Source organism: Spermophilus citellus (genome assembly GCF_964194105.1).
Source record: "Spermophilus citellus genome assembly, chromosome: 4".
Lineage (NCBI taxonomy): Eukaryota > Metazoa > Chordata > Mammalia > Rodentia > Sciuridae > Spermophilus > Spermophilus citellus.
In genome coordinates this window covers 137,495,501-137,509,962 of record NC_138185.1, presented here as the reverse complement: position 1 = coordinate 137,509,962, position 14,462 = coordinate 137,495,501, and the positions used below count along the sequence as shown (strand labels likewise).

Sequence of the window (14,462 nt, the reverse complement as noted above, 5' to 3'; positions counted from 1 at the left end):
TACAGGCCAGTTACTGGGCTTTGCACTCTTTGGGCATTTTCTTTTAATCTTCACGACAATGCCATGAAATGGGTACCGATATGACACCAGTTTTCCAGCTTAGGAAATTTATTAGAGTTGTTAAGTAACTTTCTGGTCACAAGCTTGTTGAAACTGGTGAAGTGGTAGAGCAGGGATTCATACCACGTGTGCCCGCCCTATATGGGATACGTGCTCATTGTCCACTACTTTGTATTTTTTTTTTTTTTTTTAGAGAGAGAGAGAGAGAGAATTTTAATCTTTTATTTTTTTAGTTTTTCGGCGGGCACAACATCTTTGTTTGTATGTGGTGCTGAGGATCAAACCAGGCCGCACGCATGCCAGGCGAGCGCGCCACCGCTTGAGCCACATCTCCAGCCCCAAACTACTTTGTACTTTATCTGCTCATCTGAGTCAGGGAGCATTTCCTAGATGAACATGAGCTGAGCATTGAAGGACAAGGGGAAAAGCAATCCAGGTGAGGAATCATGTGCGCACAAAAGCATGAAATTATGAAAGGCATTGTATCTGCAGAACTGGAAAAATTCCAGTTAGCATAATTCCTTACTGATCAAACTCACACACAGATTTGTCTTTGACTTCAGCACTTACCATACCATCTTCTCCCCCTCCCCCACCTTGGTACAGGGGATTGAACCAGGAGCACTTAACTACTGAGTCACATTCCCCTGCTCTTTTTTGTATTTTATTTAGCAACAGGTACTCACTGAGTTGCTTAGGACCTCGCTGAGTTGCTGAGTCTGGCTTTGAACTTGCAATCCTCCTGCCTCAGCCTCCCAACCCAGAGAATACAGGCATGCACCAGTGTACCCAGCCATACTTCTTCTTAATGAAACACTTCATGAATTTGCATGTCATCTTTGCACAGGGGCTGTGCTAATATCTGTTTTATTCCAATTTTAGTATATGTGCTGCCAAAGCAAGCACAATTCTGTCTCCTCCTCCTTCTCCTCTTATTTTTGTGGTATGGGAGATGGAAACCAGGGGTGCTCTGCAATTGGGCCACATCCCTAGCCATTCTTATTCTTTTTTTTTTTTTTTAAAGAGAGAGTGAGAGAGGAGAGAGAGAGAGAGAGAGAGAGAGAGAGAACCTCCAACATTTATTTTCTAGTTCTCGGCGGATACAACATCTTTGTTGGTATGTGGTGCTGAGGATCGAACCCGGGCCGCACACACGCCAGGCGAGCGCGCTACCGCTTGAGCCACATCCCCAGCCCAACCATTCTTATTCTTTAAGACAGGATTTTGTGTGTATGTGTGATATTCCTCTTTTTATTATTCTTTTTTATATACAAAATATACAGTAGAGTATATTTTGAAATATTATACAGACATAGAATAAGTATAACTTGTTCCAATTAGGATCCCATTATTGTGGTTGTATATGATGTGGAGTTAACATTGGTCCTTTATTTATATGAGGATAGGAAAGATATGTCTGACTCAACCTACTGTCTTTCCTATTACCATTCCCCCTCCCTTCCCTTCATTCTCCTTTGTCTAGTCCAATGAACTTCTAATCTTCCCTTCCCTTGTTGTGGGTTAGCATCCAAGACAGGATCTTTCTAAGTTGCTAAGGCTGGCTTTGAACTTTTTATCATTATAACTAATATAGCTCAGATGTGTGACCTCCAAAATTAGTGATTTTTATAAAACTAAAAGCAAGTAACTAAGGGGGAAGATTGGAGCTCAGAACCAGAGAAGTAGAAAGTACAAAGCATTGTTTAGTATAAGTGAGATTAGGCCAGCTGTGTTTGTTGGCAGATAATTATCAAAGTTAGAATACTGTCTTCTCATGGAGTCTTGGAGACTGAAGTCTTATTCTTTTGATGGTTACATTCCTGAGAAATGACTCTCAAGTCCTTGAGAGATGCTTCTGTGCTATGAAGGATACATATTTACAATTGTAAGCCCTTTTTTCGGGTAAATGCCCAGCAAATGATTGTGGTCCACGGTTTTAGACTTGCAGGAGCATGGCTCTGACAATGAGACTCCACTATTGATTGCTAAGTAGCATTTTCTCTCCTGGTAGTAAAGTAACCTCAAATATTATTAGAGAAACCATTTCTCCACTCTTGGCCATATGATTTAATTCTGAATATAGACCTCGATGTTGTCCTGCCCTGCCCTGCAAATTTGGCAACATACCAATGGACTACTCATGACTCATTCTATCTTAAATTTTTATCTCATTGTCCTATATGTGAAGTCCCTCATCTTGGTAACCTATATTTGATTGCTTGAAACCCTCTGGGAGTTCTTTTTCAAAGTTAAGTGCAGTCAGGACAGTGACTTGAATCCCTTTTTCCTCATAGTTTCTCCTGATCTTGGTCCTTGGTGTCTTATCATTTCCAATATGCAAAAGAAATTTCAGAAGATCAGTTCATGGTCAGTCAATTCCATTGCTCTGGGCCTGAGATAAGGCAGAATATCATGGAGGAAGAGCATGGCAGAGGAAAGTTATTCAGTTCATGGTAGCCAGGAAGCAGAAACAAAGATAGGAACCATTTTTGCAACCTTGAGGAGAGAATCTAGAGTTGCCTGGGTGTAGGTAGGGTGAGATAACAAAGATTAAGGCAATAGTTGTAGCTCAGTGGTATGGCACTTGCCTCACATGTGTGAAGTACTGGGTTCGATTCTCAGGACCATAAATAAATAAATAAATAAATGTCCATCAACAACCTAAAAAAATATTTAATAAAGAGTAAGGCAGGGCTGGGGGATATAGCTCAGTTGGTAGAGTGTTTGCCTCACATGCCCAAGGCCCTGGGTTCAATCTCCAGCACCACACACACACACACACACACACACACACACACACAAAAGATAAGGCAGAGCCAAAAACAGAAAGAAGCCAGTCTCCTCCTGACAGTGTTTGAGCCTAAGGCCAGACCTACTTCTGGGCTTTTTAGTCACATGAACCAATAGATTTGTGTGTGTATACATGTGGTCCAAGACTGAACATAGGGCCTCATGTAGGGGATATACCCCAACCCCATCAATACATTATTTTCTTTAAGCCAGAAATATTCTGTTTTGTATTACTATCAGCCAAAACATCCTAACTGGTAAAGGTGTGAAGAAAGAAAATGGAGGGCTGAGGATGTGGCTCAAGCGGTAGCTCGCTCGCCTGGCATGCGTGCGGCCCGGGTTCGATCCTCAGCACCACATACAAACAAAGATGTTGTGTCTGCCAAAAACTAAAAAATAAATATTAAAGGCCAAATGTCACCTTCTCAGAGAGGCATTTTTAAAAAATGGAACATTATTAAGCAAAAAAAAGAGACAAATGCCTGCTGGCTCAGCGGTAGAGTGCTCACCTAGCTCGTGCGAGGTCCTGGGTTCGATCATCATCACTACCTAAAAATAAATAAATAAAATTAAAATATTGTGTCAACTTACAACTAAAAAATTACACACACACACGCTTAGAACACTGCGTCAGTCCCATCACACCAAGGTCCTGGCTCCAGGTAGAGAAGGGTCTGAATATCTCCTTCCCAGCCACTGGCTGTCAGAAACTCATTGAAGTGGACGATGAACGCAAACTTTGTACTTTTTATGAGAAGCATATGGCCACAGAAGTTGCTGCGGATGCTCTGGGTGAAGAATGGAAGGGTTATGTGGTCCGAATCAGTGTGGGAACGACAAACAACGTTTTCCCATGAAGCAGGGTGTCTTGACCCATGGCCGTGTTCGCCTACTACTGAGTAAGGGGCACTCATGTTATAGACCCAGGCGAACTGGAGAGAGAAAGTGCAAATCTGTTCGAGATTGCATTGTGGATGCCAATCTGAGCGTTCTCAACTTGGTTATTGTTAAAAAAGGAGAGAAGGATATTCCTGGACTTACTGAAACTACTGTACCTCGAAGACTGGGACCCAAAAGAGCTAGTAGAATCCGCAAACTTTTCAATCTCTCTAAGGAAGATGATGTCCACCAATATGTTGTCAGAAAACCCTTAAACAAGGAAGGTAAAAAACCCAGGACCAAAGCACCAAAGATTCAGCGTCTTGTTACTCCACGTGTCCTGCAACACAAGCGCCTGCATATTGCTCTGAAGAAACAGCATTCTAAGAAGAAGAGGCTGCAGAATATGCCAAACTTTTGGCCAAGAGAATGAAAGAAGCCAAAGAAAAACGCCAGGAACAGATTGCCAAGAGACATAGGCTGTCTTCTCTGAGAGCTTCTACTTCTGAGTCCAGTCAAAAATAAGAATTTTTATCAGTAACAAATAAATAAGATCAGACCTTCAAAAAAAAAATACGCGCGCACACACACACACACACACACACACACACACAAATATATATAAAAGAGACAAATGCCAAAGAAATTTTCACTTTTCAGACAAAGGAAATATGCTATAAGGAGCCAGCAGTGAGACTAAAGACACATAAACTAAAAGCAATAATCAATAGAAGTACCTAATGCTTTTGAGACATAGAAGCATCTGAATGTAGAATATAGGAAGAAATTTAGACAAAAGGGATGCCCACCAGTACCTGGGAAAAAGTAATCAGTCATCAAATATTTGTCCAATGAGTAGATTAATTATTTGGTATCTTCTGAAAACTCCTATATAATGGCAGATAACAGGTTTTTCAAGGCTACATTTTTTTTCTTTTTTCTTTTTTTTTTTTTTTAAGAGAGAGTGAGAGAGGAGAAAGTGAGAGAGGAGAGAGAGAATTTTTAATATTTATTTTTTTTTTTAGTTTTCGGCGGACACAACATCTTTGTTGGTATGTGGTGCTGAGGATCGAACCCGGGCCGCACGCATGCCAGGCGAGCGCGCTACCACTTGAGCCACATCCCCAGCCCAAGGCTACATTTTTTTTCATCTTTAAACTTTTCATGTCATTCTCAGAGGTTATCTTGGGCTCATCTTTTGAAATAGTTTTTTGGTGGTACTGGGGATTGAACCAAGTGCAGTGCCCATGTTAGACAAATGCTCTACCACTGAGAATGAGCTACATCACGAGTTCAGACTTGAATTTTAACAAGTTTGTAGATGATTTTCACTTGCATTCAAGAATCACTAAATTTGGTTGTAAGAATGGTATCTTGTTCACCTTTGTTTCTGCAGAAATTCATTCAGTGCCTGGCACAGAAAGCTGGTTTCTCATCTATTTGACATGTGAAATATGTAAGATAGGGAATCCTGTATTATTAAACAACCCCACAAGTTTGGCCTTTGATAAAGCAAAAATTTATATTGTAGGATTTCTAAGGTAACTGTTGAATACTTGTCAGATCATTATACATTTCTATTTTCTGTTTATGTTTGAAAATTTCCACAATAAATTTTTTCTAAAGAAATTAAAATTGTGTGATTCCCTGGTATTAGTGGTTTCAAACAGCTGTTACAATCAACTGTGACATATGTCTCAAGTAATGAGTAAATAATTACACTCAAGAATTAAAGTTAGGGGCTGGGGATGTGGCTCAAGCAGTAGCGCACTCGCCTGGCATGCGTGCGGCCCGGGTTCGATCCTCAGCACCACATACCAACAAAGATGTTGTGTCCACCGAGAACTAAAAATAAATATTAAAAAAAAAAGAATTAAAGTTAGCTGAGCACAGTGGTGCATGCCTGTAATCCTAGCAGTCATTTTCCTTTCCATAAATTGAGATCACTCTTGTTCCATTCTCCTTACTTTCCAGTCACTTTAGTTTCATGTTAGTAAATAGATCTCAAAGCCAGGTATGATGTTGTACACCTGTAATCTCAGAAATTCAGGAGGCTGAGGCAGGAGGATCACAAGTTCAAAGCCAACTTCAGCAACTTACTGAGGCCCTAAGCAATTTGACACTATTTCAAAATAAAAAGGGCTGGGATGTGGCTCAATGGTTAATCGCCCTGGATTAAATCCCTGGTACCCTACCCTATCCCCCAAAAAATTAAAGTTTAAGACCATGATTCATGACTTTGAAGTGAGATGGGTTCTATCACTTAACAACTAGATGACTTTAGGACCTCTATGTGTCTCAATTTCTGGATGGATAAAGATGTGTTGTCCAGGAAGGAAGGACTTGCTTCCCCAGCCGACAACATTTAGCTCTTAGATTCTTCAGAGTCAAGTTGCAGAGTCCTCATGTATAAATTCACACCCTTCCCATGTGGACTACATCTAATGACTAAGGCAGGGCTAAAAAGGTCTGGCCAAGCCAGTATGGTGGGGCATGCTTATAATCTCAGCAATTTGGGAGACTAAAACAGGAGGATTCCGAGTTCAGGATCATCCTGAGCAGCTAGCAAGACTCTGTCACAAAAGAAAAGTACTGGGGATGTAGCTCAGTGGTAGAGCATCCCTGAGTTTAATCCCCAGCACCACACACACAAAATAAGTCTGGTTATTTCAACTTAATATGGGTCAACTCTGATTCTAGCTTCAGAGTGTCCATGTCACAGATTGACATGATAATCAGGCCCACACTTCAGCTCATCTTCTCTTTCTCTCTCTTCCAAAATTGTTAATCCCAGGGATACTCTCTGATAAATATCCTGCATGCTAATCTCCATCGGAGTCTACTTTTTTTTTCCCCTGACACTGATGATTGCACTCTACCTCTCCACTGAGCTACGTCCCCAGCCCTTTTTATTATTTTCTTTTGATCAGGGTATCTCTAAATTGCCCAGGCTGGGCTTGAACTTGCAATTCTTCCTCCTCAACCTTCTGAATAGCTTGGATTACAGGCATGTACCACTGCATGGCCTGAGTCGGTTTCCTGAGAATGCAATCAGCAACAATTGTTGCCAGGAGTGGTCTGAGAAAATAGGCAATGAAGTTTAGGAGGTAGGCCATCCAAAGATCTACTACAAGATAGTGTAGTGGATCAAGTCAAGATATTGACTATTTCATTGTTGATGAATAGGGTACATAGTATGCCAGTGGAAGGAAATGTACTAGCTGGTGGATATCAGACTTACGAAAAAAAAGGGAGTTATAGTAATGATAAAGATAGTGGAATTGGGTGACTGTTACTGAAAGTCAGGTGTGAAAGCCTGGGCCTCCTTAGTCACATATAAAGAAGCTTTAAATATCTACAATCTGGGCTCAGTGGTAGAGTGCTCGCCTAGCATGCATGAGGCACTAAGTTCAATCCTCAGCACCACATAAATGTAAAATAAAGACACTGTGTCCACCTAAAACTAAAAAAATAAATATTTTAAAAATATATCTACAATCTGAGAGAAAGGAAAGTGGAAGTCCAGGATAATCATCAGAGTAGCCTGATTTCCAATAAGGTTGAACTTGCAAGGCAGATCTGTTAAACGAAGGCCAGGGCATTATCTGGGATATAATGGAATTTGGGATAGGAGTAGTTGGTTAATGCTCCTGAAGAGGTCTCCTTCCCCCATCAGTATTACGAATTGAACAAATGAGTACATTCTCAGGTCCCTCATTTTTTCTTTTTGTTGTCCTAGGGATGGAACCTATGCTAGGCAAGCATTCTACCACTGAGTTATATCCTCAGACATTTTTTTATGTAGAAAAGGGTCTGGAAAAGTTGCCCAGGCTGGCATTAAACTTGCAATCCTCCTGCCTCAGCCTCCAGAATATCTGGGATTACAGTTGTGGGCCATCACATCTGGTGCTTGTCTTTCTTATAGACAGGCCTGTCTCCTGCAAATTGCATGTACAGCCCCCATACACAGCAAATCTCCCTTTACCCTTTGCCCTGGTCACTACACTTCTAACCAAGTGAGACACATATTGGGTCTGATAAAAGAGGAAAGAAACTATACCCAAAAAAGCTACAAGAACTAGCAAAGCAGTAATGCCAGGAGTTGGGAGAATAACAAGGACTGCATTCTGAGGGTGCTTATCAAGATAACCAAGTTTTTCAGCCAGGTATGGCGGGGCATGCCTGTAATCCCAGTGGTTTGGGAGGCTGAGGCAGAAGGATTGAGTTCAAAGCCAGCCTCAGCAATTTAGTGAGGCCCTAAGCAACTTAGTGAGATCCTATCTCTAAATTATATATGCATATATATATATATATTTTTAAAGATATTATATTCAACTACAACTAAAAATTTAAAAAATAATAAAAATAGATGGACACAATCCCTTTACTTGTTTATTTTTTTATGTGGTGCTGAGGATCAAACCTAGTTCCTCACATGTGGTAGGCAAGCACTTTCTTGAGATACAGCATTTATTACCTTGCTAAAGATCCCAAATTTGCAGAATTGCTACTACAGTGGCTATTAAAAGCATGGAAAATGCTACAGCTCATGTGAAGTAAAAAAATATAAATAAAAAAGGCAGAACTGCCAAAACTGATTGTTTATGATTAGAAAGCTTAGAGAAATGAATGTAAGTGAAAAATATAAGGCTAGAAAAATCTGTCAAATGATTGTTTCATGGAAATACCTAGAAGATACACCATTACCAAGGTCATAAAGAAAACATATTGGTAAAAGGTGCACCAGTATCACTAGGAGTTTGATAGTGTTTCTATCATGTGGGTCATGACTAACTACAGGAGAGGTTGTTACAAAGCTAGGCTCACTAATGGCAATGGGGTGATTGGGCCTTCAAATAAGAGGCCATTTGGCAGTACTTACTGCCAGAAACTAGGTAGATGCAATGATTATAATTGGAAGGTTAGAGTGACAGTCAAGGACGCCTGACCCTCAGGGAATTATGGAGATTGTTAGTGGAACAAGGACAGGAAATAGGTCAGAAAATTGACAGCAGGTGCCTCCAGTAAAAAGTTAGCATTTCTTGCCCACTTTCATATCTGAGCCAATTTTCAGATTCTGAACTCAGGTCTTAAAGAAAAAAGGACACCTAAAGGAAGGTCCCTGCAACACCATGGCTGCTGCGACCAGCGCCGCCAAACTAGCAGGTTCCAGTGTCCTATGCCTTTGTTGTTGTTTTTTTTTTTAATTTTTTTTTAATTTTTTTTTTTTAGAGAGAGTGAGAGAGGAGAGAGAGAGAGAGAGAATTTTTAATATTTATTTTTTTTTTAGTTCTCGGCGGACACAACATCTTTGTTGGTATATGGTGCTGAGGATCGAACCCGGGTCGCACGCATGCCAGGCGAGCGTGCTACCACTTGAGCCACATCCCCTGCCCCTGTCCTATGCCTTTGTATAAGACTTCCCAGCCTCCAAGTATGCCACAGCCATGAAGTCATCAGGGACCCCAATCTCAGACATTGGTCTCCCAGTCACTGTCACCACTCTCCACACATGGCAAATATTCACAGCAATGATTCCCCTAGTCTTTCTGCCAAAGTTCACATACACACATACATTTTTTGGCGGGGTGGGTACTGGGGATTGAACTTGGGTGCTTGACCACTGAGCCACATCCCCAGCCCTAATTTTTTTTTTTTTTTTTTTTGGATTTTATTTAAAGACAGGATCTCATTAAGTTGCTTTGCATCTCACCATTACTGAGGCTGGCTTTGAATTCGTGATCCTCCTCACCACTGCACCTGGCACACACATAAACTTTTTTTTCTCTTTTTAGTACTGGGGATTTAACCCAGGGATTGTTGTACCAGTGAGCTAAATCCATAGTCCTTTTTATTTTGAGACAGGGTCTCTCTAAATTGCTTAGGGTCTAGCTAAGTTGCTGAGACTGGCTTTGAACTCTCTCTCCTCCTGCTTCAATCTCTCAAGCCACTGGGATTGCAGGCCTGCGCCACCATGCCCAGCTGCTTATTTTTAATTAAAAAAATAATATTATGGTTGTGAGCTGGGCTCTGTGGTGCATGCCTGTAATCCCAGCGGCTCAGGAGGCTGAGGCAAGAGTAGATCATGGTTCAAAGCCAGCCTCAGCAGCGGCGAGGCGCCGAGCAACTCAGTGAGAACATGTCTCTAAATAAAAAATACAAAATAGGACTGGGGATGTGGCTGAGTGCCCCCGAGTTCAATCCCCAGTACCTAAAAGAGAAAGATATATAGATTGTAAGGAATAGAAAACCAACTCATTTGTTAGTGAACCCATAGTTTTTGCCACTTTGCATTTTCTCAAACAACAGATGTAAAAAATTTCTTTTGTCCTCTGGGGTGGCCTGTATAAAAAGGGGTCCTTACAGCATTTTAAATGTACATGCCTTTTGCAATATGTACGTCATGAATGTAAGCTCTTGAGAGCAGGGAACTTGTTTTGTTCAGATATGTAATATGTACTTGATAAATACATGTTAAATAAATATATGCACACAAAGACAATTTTGTTTCAGAAAAGAATACATGGATTTCTTGGAATGACAGAATTTTATATAGTTTTCTTTCCCTTTATACCCTTCTAAGTTGATTTATAATATGGAGAAATCATTTTATAAATAAAAAATCTAGTTTCCAAAACTATTTTAAAATTATGATAAAAATTTATTCTTGGTATAAAAAGTTCAAACAGCACCAAAGACTATAAAGTAAAAAATAAAAATTGATAGGGGCTGGGGCTGTAGCTCAGTGGTAGAGTGCCCACCTAGCATGTGTGAATCCCTGGGTTCGATTCTCAGCACCACATAAAAATAAATAGATATTAAAAAAAAAAAAGAAATGTTTAAAAAATAAATAAATAAAAATTGGGCTGGGGACATGGCTCAGTGATAGAACACTTGCCCAGCATGGGTGAGGCCCTGGGTTCTCTCCCCAACACTTCAAAACTAAATCTAGGATATGAATCTTAATGTTATACGTCACTATTATGAACCAAAAAAATTTCTTTTAAAGTAAATCTGGGGGGCTGGGGCTGTAGCTCAGTGCCCCTGCCTCTCATGTGAGGCTCTGGGTTTGATCTTCAGCACCACATAAAAATAAATAAATATACTCTGTACATCTACAACTAAAAAAAATTAAAAATTAAAATAATAATAATAATAAAGTAAATCTGGGACTGGGATGTAGTTCAGTAGTTGAGCACTTGCCAAACACATGCCAGGCCCCGGCTTCAATCCCCAGCACTGCAAAAAATAAACAGAATAAAACAAAAATCCCATCTCTAATCCTTTTTCTCCAACACCTGCTGTACAGTCTCCCTCCTCAAAGTATAATAACAATTATAGCTGACATTTATTATTTAGTCTTTGCTACTAAGCATTTGAAGCACCCTCCCATCCTGCGCCACCTTTTTACATGTGCTAACTCATATAAACCTTATAAGAACCTTACGAGTTCATTATTATCATCATCATTTTATTAATTGGAAGCTTTCACAGGTTTAGTATTTGGGAAAGCCAACTTAAGAGGGAGTTGAGGAAGGGGAGGGCGGATAGTAGAGGATAGGAAGGGCAGCAGAATACAACATACACTAGTATGGCAGTATGTAAAAATGTGGATGTGTAACCGAAGTGATTCTGCAATCTGTATACAGGGTAAAAATGGGAGTTCATAATCCACTTGAATCAAATGTATGAAATATGATATGTCAAGAGCTTTGTAATGTTTTGAACAACTAATAATAAAAAATAAATAAAAAATAAAAAAGAGGGAGTTGAGTGCAGGATGGTTATTCTCTTCATTTAGATGATTTAGACACTGATTAGTCTCAATATGGAGTAACTCCAGTACATGAATAATGAGAACTCCTTATAGAAATATGAAAATCAAAAGATTTCATCTGGGTGCAGTAGTGCTGGCCTATAATCTCAGCAACATGGGAAGCTGAAAAAAGAATGGAACTTCAAGGTCAGCCTGGGCATCTTAGTGAGATTCTGTCTAAAAAAGGGAAGGGATATGGGTTCAACCTCAAGTACAGCAAAACCAAACTAAAACAAATCAACAGATTTCACTCAAAGAACATAGCTTTTAAAATTCTAGTCAAGGGCTACTGATTATATTATAGCTTTTTTTTTTTAAGATATTCTGTGTATTAACACATTTAGAGTCCTCATAGAAGGGCACTAGGCTTTCAGGTGGCTAGAATTGGGAGAGATACTCTGGTCATTTTCATCTTGGCCATGGGCTCATTCAAAGGTATGCTGGGGGATCAGATGTCTAGTGGTATATTTTAGGAAAAGTCTTCAGGAGTAAAGAGGTAGCGGGGCTTTATTTAGGTTATTTCCTTCACCTTAATCCTGAACACCTTTTCAAGTAACAACACAAATTGGACACTGAAGTAAGTATTTATTTCCAGGGACCTCTCTGTGTATGACATAGGTTCTTCATTATTTTAAGGCATTTACATTTGTATGTGTAACTTTGTGGAAAAAATAAAATTTATACAGAAAAGGGCAAAGGGGAGTAAGGGAGCAAGAATTCATTAGCCTGCCCAAAGAACTAATTCTTAAGTTCACTACCAGAATTAATGAATTAATGGGCTCCAACAGTTCTGAGAGCAGTTTCAAATTATTACTTATGCTCCTTACCTTATATTCTAAGTTCTTAAAAAAAAAAAAAGAAAAGAAAAATCAATTCTGGAGCTACTTTTTTCATAGTTGACCTCAAACTGAAAAGATATAAACCGAATTTCTTTCTTCCACACATCATCTTCTCTGTTTTTGAACTTTCTTATTTTGATAAAGGGCCTACTTGCCACCAGCTTCCTAAACCAGAATCTGAACATCATCCCTATCTGGGACTTCTTTCTTCTCCCAAGTAATCCTTAGTATAGCATATTAGGCTCCAAACGACAGGAGCTGCATCCTTCCCCCACCCATCTCCCTAACCACACCTGCTGCTCCGGCTATAAAGAATTTCAGTTCCGGGATCTCAAAGGTTTGTCTTTCTCTCCGGTTTTGTTTGTTTGCTTGCTTGTCGGGGATGGGTATCGAACCAAATCGCTGGGCCTTTTCCCATGCAGTTCTCTACTTGGAACACTCTTCCGTCCATTCTTCTTTTGGGTAACTCAGATGCATTCTTCGGATCCCAATTCAGCTGTGACTTGGATAGTTCACGTAGGTAGGCTCGGTCCCTCAACCGGTGTGCTCGGCAAGTACCGGACGACTGTGCTGTCCACTGGGGTAACCCTCGAAGTGGTCTTCCACACTCCATCAGTTTCGGAGAACTGAAAGGATGGAGATGCGTGTGCTTTCAGAACGGACCTAGGTCCTTCGGGCTTCAGCCCCTGATAGGTAGGTAGCCGACCGAGCGCGGGCCTGGCAGCCTAGAAACAGCCAAGGTTTCCGGGGCCGGTCCCCGGCAAGACAACAGCAGTGCTCTGCCGGGAAACCGTGAGCATACGGCCCCGCCTCCCACGGTGCGTCGGGGGTGGGGCAGGGCGGGGCGCCGGGCGCCAGCGAACGGCGTGCGCCTGGAGGGGGGCGGGGTCAGGGGCGGAGCGGAGCGCGCATGCGCGGTCGCCTTTGTGTGGGTCGAGCAGCGGCGGCTTCGGCGGCAGTGGCGGTCCCACTGGCAGGCGGGCAAGAGGGGAGTCCGGGCGGCGTCCGGCGTGGGAGCCGGGGGACCAACATGGTAAAGAAGCGGAAAGGCCGCGTCGTGATCGACTCAGACACGGAGGACAGCGGCAGCGACGAGAACCTGGATCAGGTGAGGGCAGGCCGCGGAGGCGCGGGCCGGCAAAGCAGGAGGGCTGAGTCCCAGCCACTGGAGCCCGGAGTCGGCCGGGCCCGGAGTCTCCTGGCTTGAGCGCCTGACCCGCCCGGTGTCCTGACTGCTGCTGCAACCCGCCTCTTGTCCTACTCGCAGCATCCAAGGCCCTCCGAGTCTAGCCCAGGCCTGGAGACCGAGCACCGAGGACTTGGCGCCTTGGGCGGGGAGGCGGGGCAGGGACCGGGCAGATGGGCCTCGGGCTCTGGGGTACCGAAGGGGGCCACGATCAGATCTACTGGGGCCGGATCGGGGCGGCGGGCTGCAAGCCAAGCGATCCGGGCCTGGAGAGATAGGAAGTATCGCCCGCCAACCCTGGAAGCTGGGAGGTTTTGGAGGAGGTGCAAGGGTAAGCGTGGGGCGATGGGAGGGGGAGAGAGCTGAGAAGGTGCGGACTCAGGAAGATGAAGTTTTTAGGAAAGGGGTTGTAGACAGAGAGGAAGAACATTGGTAAATGTTCCGAGGAGTTCTGCTTGCTTGGCGAGGAAGTCTTAGCTGTGGGCACGAGTCTGTTTGGCGACTAGGGTCGTTTGTGGTTGAGATGGGTTCCCGTTGGAATGTCAGACCGAAGAAAACACTCTAGGGAGAGGAAACGGTGGGGCAGCGTGAAGGGATTGTGGCCCAGGCATCTTAGATCTTTTGTAAAGCATCCCAGAATTCTTTCTTACTTGAAGATTGTGCAGGAAGCATTGAAAGTAACTTTTGGCCTTAGTGTCTTGGAGTAGCTTGAACTGTTTATATACTCTAGAAAATACTGTAGGGAGTAAGCGGACCCTTGTAACAGTGCTCTAATGATAGCAAGAGGTACAAAGATGGTTTCTTCCATCTTTTAATGAGCAAATGATATAAAGAAAGAATATGCAAGAGATAATAACTGTATACTTTGAGAGAATATTGAACTTTGGATCTG

The 14,462-nt window shown here is 42.1% G+C and overlaps 1 protein-coding gene and 1 pseudogene across 3 annotated transcripts in view; both read left to right on the top strand.

The window, feature by feature from the left end:
- The first annotated feature begins 2,149 nt into the window (after positions 1–2,149).
- Positions 2,150–4,274, top strand: LOC308648206 (small ribosomal subunit protein eS6-like; annotated as a pseudogene). The gene is made up of 2 exons: positions 2,150–2,260; positions 3,513–4,274. The product of its transcript is annotated as a small ribosomal subunit protein eS6-like (transcript).
- Positions 4,275–13,285: 9,011 nt separating this feature from the next.
- RTF1 (RTF1 homolog, Paf1/RNA polymerase II complex component) overlaps positions 13,286–14,462 on the top strand; it is a 59,372-nt gene continuing 58,195 nt past the window's right edge. For both annotated transcript variants that reach the window (XR_014021608.1, XM_081291256.1), the window contains exon 1: positions 13,286–13,492. Coding sequence is in view for 1 of the 2 variants with exons in the window: in XM_081291256.1 (XP_081147382.1) it covers positions 13,295–13,492 (198 nt within the window). In the remaining variant the exon portion in view is untranslated. The remainder of the gene's footprint in view (positions 13,493–14,462) is intronic.